The 4,738-nt window shown below is 49.8% G+C and overlaps 1 protein-coding gene across 1 annotated transcript; it reads right to left on the bottom strand.

The window, feature by feature from the left end:
• Positions 1 to 662: 662 nt before the first annotated feature.
• CITED2 (Cbp/p300 interacting transactivator with Glu/Asp rich carboxy-terminal domain 2) lies at positions 663 to 3,071 on the bottom strand. The gene is made up of 2 exons (XM_047770076.1): positions 2,815 to 3,071; positions 663 to 2,352 (listed from the first exon to the last, which is right to left on the bottom strand). The coding sequence occupies exon 2, from the start codon at positions 2,342 to 2,344 to the stop codon at positions 1,523 to 1,525; it is 822 nt and encodes a 273-aa protein (XP_047626032.1). The 5' UTR covers positions 2,345 to 2,352; positions 2,815 to 3,071; the 3' UTR covers positions 663 to 1,522.
• Positions 3,072 to 4,738: the final 1,667 nt, after the last annotated feature.

The following is a 4,738-nucleotide window of genomic DNA, read 5'->3' as shown; positions in this document are numbered from 1 at the left end:
TTATGAAGGTTGTAACTTGACCTTTGAGTCAACCTTGCTGAGTAAATTTTAAATATTATAGAACAAAATAGAAAGCCTCAAGGTGGAATTCCACCCTCTCTTCCTCTTAGAACTGTAAACCAGTCAGAAGCTTTCACAGAGATTAAGCTAGAAATTGTGTGCCTCTCCTTAGTACTTTTGCTGAGAAATAAAATTCATCGCTAGAGATAAAGGCAGATTTGTATTTAATACCATCCTCATCACTCTCCCAGTATTTTATTCCAGTCTACCTCCAGTTAAGTAGTTGAATCAGGTATAACCAGAAATACTTGTCTTTCCCCCCTCCCACTCTGTGAAAAAATATTTATAACATTTAGTATTACAAACCTGCCTAACTCTGGAGTACACTTATGATGACAATTCAGGGGAAGAAAAATAGCTTTAACAACTTTGCAGCTTTTGATTAAACCACACCAAGAGGCATGTTACAGTGATAACAATGAAGCATTATGCCAATTATGTTAAATCCTGCTCTCCGCTTTAAGCTCATCATGACCTGTTTTAGTGTCCTGTAATTTATCCTTTGGAATGCTTACTCTCATCAATAAAGTGTTCAACTTAAAGAGAAAAAAAGAAAGCCACCAAAGGGAATAACCACCCCCAAATGACTTCTAGAAAACAAATATTTCTTAACTTTTTATTGACATTGGCAAATTAAAATAGAATAAATTAACAAGTATTTTTTCAAAAAAATGTTTTGTACAAAAATACTGTCAAAATTTCCTAAAAAGCTTTCAACACAGTAGTATCTTTTCATGTACTGAATATAACTATTAGCACAGTGTCAAAAATGTTGAAGACAGAAACAAAATAAAAATTTGTGAAATGTTTGCCACTGACGACATTCCACACCCTATTATTGTCTGTACATATGGGGGAGGGGGACAGCCACCTTGAAAGTGAACAGTATGACTTTTCCTGATTCAGAACGGTTTGGCCCACATCTGTTTAATCTTCCAGTTTAGCATATTTTAAAAATTCGTCTGTACTCAAATGCATAGTTAAAAAAATGAAGTGAGATGGCAGAGTTTGTGCAGTAATATCTGCCCTTCAAAGTTCATGCAACCAACTAATGCAATTTTTCCTTTCCCTCATAAATCTGAATACAGTTCAGTCATTTGAAACCATCTACAAAATCCACAAGATTAAGCAGTTTGCCAAGATTAATATCTAACAGTTCAGCACTGGAGAAAGTGAGGAAATAAGGAGTAAAAACAAACAACAAAAAAGACCAAGTTAGCTAGATATTTCAACTACATAAGGGAGGTGAGTGTCAAGGCTACAAAAACGAAACGAAAACAGAAAAAAAAAAAGTGGCAGCAATTTTTAAAACCAATTTGTACAAGTTTATAGTTTACTTTGTTTCCAAGTTCTCAAACCTTTCACGATCTGAAAAGTGAGATACTGTGTCTAAGGGAATGTTTTTTAATTCACGCCGAAGAAGTTGGGGGATTTGATTTCTTTCTCCGAGATTTTGATCGAGTCAACAGCTTACTCTACTGGGCTGCTGTTTGCACACGAAGTCCGTCATAAAATCAAACTCGTTTTGCCCCAGCCAGAGTTCAGGCAGCTCCTTGATGCGGTCCAAACCCATTTCTATCACTAAGGACATAAGCACTTCCTCGTCGATGAAATCAGTGTCTATGACATTGGGCGGCAGCATTGCAGCAGGGACGTGGGCCACAGAGGCGGGCATATTGCTGCTGCTGCCGCTGCCGCTGCCGCCGCCGCTATTGCTGCTGCCCGCGCCGCCGCCAGAAGTGCCCGCGGAGCCGCCGGGGGTGCTGCTGCCGCCGGAGCCGCCGGGGGTGCTGCTGCCGCCGCTGTGCTTGGGGTTGCAATCTCGGAAGTGCTGGTTTGTCCCGTTCATCTGGTGGCCTGCAGCAGGGTGCAAATCCGGCATGTAGTGGTTGTGGGGGTAGGGGTGATGGTTGAAATACTGGTTGTTGAGCTTCTGCAGCTGCATGCTGGCCGGCAGGGAGCCTCCCTGACTGGCCACGGGGGGGCCCATGAACTGGGAGTTGTTAAACCTGGCCGCGGGGGCCAGCGCGCTCGGGGGGTGCCCTCCATTCACAGTCCCCGGCCCCATCGCGTGCCTGATGCCGCTTGTGGCATTCATGTTGCCCGCGCCGTAGTGTATGTGCTCGCCCATTAGGGCGTTAAAGGTGTGTTGGGGCTGCTGCTGCTGGTGGTGATGGGGGCTTGGGAACTGCCCCATACCCATGCGGTGGGCAGGGTGGTGGTGCAGCCCATTGGTGCCGTCGGGGAAGCGCCCGTGGTTCATGGCCATCATATGGTCTGCCATTTCCAGTCCTGAAAGTGAAAAAAGCAGACGCTAAGACCGTAGCCACACGTGTCGCCCACCACAGCGCAGCCCACCTTTTCTTGCCTTTGCCCTCCTCCCAAGACTCCCCAGACGCACTTCGGTTGCGATTATCCCGAGGATCCCACCAGGAGCCTGTGCACCCGGGTTCACCACCAAGGCAGACCTGCCATCTACAACAGAGCCGCGCGCTGCACAAACATCCCTTTCCCCTGCGATCGGGCGGGGGGACCCAAGCCCACACCCCCCTTTGCTCCCCGATGTCGCCTAATAAAGGAAGTGCCCCGTAGCCCTGCCGCGAACTTCAGGCATTAAATCAGCCCTCCTCATCCTGTTGTTGCACATCCTGTTGTTATTCCCCAGCTCCGCCTCACGCTCTTCCTCCGGGCAAACCCAGCCCTCGTCGGACTGGGTTGGCAGAAGCCCCAGCCAGCTTCTCTCACCGCGCTTACCTTCCGTCCTTGCGATTTCTGCTCTGAAGACCGAGGGCGGGATCGTTGGGTCCAGGACCGGCTCAGCAGCACATAGAGGTGGCCTTTCCGGTGTGCAAGGCGCTCGCTGTCTCGAAGTCTGCGCCGAGGTCTTGCAGCGGCTGCTGGGGCAGGACCGGAGCCGTTCCTTTTATTTCCCCTCTGCTGCCTCACAGCTCACTAGATCGCTAGACCGCCCGGCAGCTGCCAACAATGAGCTGTGTTTCTTAGGGCTTTGGCCACAGTCAATATAAGGGATTTCAGAAAGGGCGGAGCGAGAACCTCGGGGGGGCGGAGGGAAAATGCGGATTCCGGCACTTCGAGCATCTCGGACTGGGTCTGGCAACCGAGTTCCCCCTCGGCCGGAGGCACGTGCGCAGAGGCTGCGGTCCCAGGCACCGCCCCGCGGCCCCCGGATCCTTGTTTCCTCCACAAACACTGAGCCAGCACGGCGGCCCCCGGCACAGAGAAAAAATCTTCCCTTGACTCTCAGCCTAGAGGTAGCGCCTGTCCGGAAAGAAGCGAGGAAAACTCATCGCCCCCCTCTGGCCGGATTCCCCAACCCCCAGCTCACCTATCGATCTGAGCTGCTTTTTACTGGAAAAAGGGATTCAATGCAGCGCCCACGCCGTCCATAGTGCCTTTTTGCCTCCCTGAGCTTACAAAAGCTTACCCAGGCTGCAAAGAATGGTTGTGTTTACCCGAGTGCGTTTTTAAGCCCTAGGCAAAGAATGTCACCTCCCCTGTGCACGCTTTCCTGGGTTTTGCCTTTGTGTTTCTATTTGGGCATTAGGTGACCTGATCTAGATATTCTGCGTGTAGGTGAATTCCCCCCCCCCCCCCCCCCGCCACCTCAAGGACAGGGGCTGGGGGCGGGGACCGGCAGCCCGCTGCAGCTGCAGGTGGACTGAGCGCGCTAGCGCTTGGCTGCCTCCGCTCCAGCGGCCGGGAATCCTGTCCACGTTTTGGGGCCCACTCGCCGCTCCGGGTACGTGTGCTTCTGCTAAGTTTGCGTTTGCAGCTCTTGGTAGCTTTGGCATCCGAGCTGAGGCGTCTCTCTGTAAACAAACTCAGCGATCCTCGTCCCTAGATCCACCTTTTTGCACATACAGTTTCTTGCTTCTGCTGTTGCCCTTGATCCGGGAGATGGGGGTGTGTGCAAACTTGCACAGCCTCCCTCTGGGTTCTGCCAGACGGTTTGGGGTTGCTTTAGAAGCGAACGGGTTTGTAATTAAGAAATTCGAGGGCTGAGTAAGGCTGCTGTTGCTGGAAAAGGAAAACAGATAGATAACATGGTAATCGCTTTGTAAATAAAGTCGTTCTGGAGGTGGGCACGTAGCAGCACGTCCCGTGTGGCACCGCGAGCATACACACTGCTGGGACTCTTCCTTTCCAGTGAAATTTCTCAGTGGGGCAATAGGTGATAATAATAACCTTGCTTCCCAGAACGCGGCACAACTAGCCTGGTCGTCCATTTGGCTCATTGACTTGCAAATAAAAGCCCTAACACCGGTCTGGGCCACTACCCAGTCAGAGCTCTCTTGCTTTCTCAAATGGGGAAGCCGAGTTGTTTCCCCAACACCACGATGAGGCTGCTCCGAGCTTTTATATTGCTCTTTATGTGGTAAAAGCAAGTTTAGCGCTCCGAATAAGGACTTCTGTTCAGAGTTGTTTCTTCATAACTCGATAGCCATTGAAGACTTCCTGCTGTGAAGAGCAAGTCCCCCCCCCCCACCCTTTTTTCCCCTCCCTTCTTGCTCACAGGACTTTTTAAGGCCCTATTTCTAGAGGACTGGAAATTCTGATATATTTCCCCTTTCAAGAATTTGCAAAAGAGAGAAAAACCTGATTATTTGAATCTATTAGCCCTCTCTCTTTCTCTAGTTATGTATGTATGTAATATTTA

The sequence above is a fragment of the Phacochoerus africanus genome, chromosome 2 (genome assembly GCF_016906955.1).
Source record: "Phacochoerus africanus isolate WHEZ1 chromosome 2, ROS_Pafr_v1, whole genome shotgun sequence".
Classification (NCBI taxonomy): Eukaryota; Metazoa; Chordata; class Mammalia; order Artiodactyla; family Suidae; genus Phacochoerus; species Phacochoerus africanus.
The sequence above is the reverse complement of the archived record's forward strand: the minus strand, read 5'-3'. Positions and strand labels throughout refer to the sequence as shown.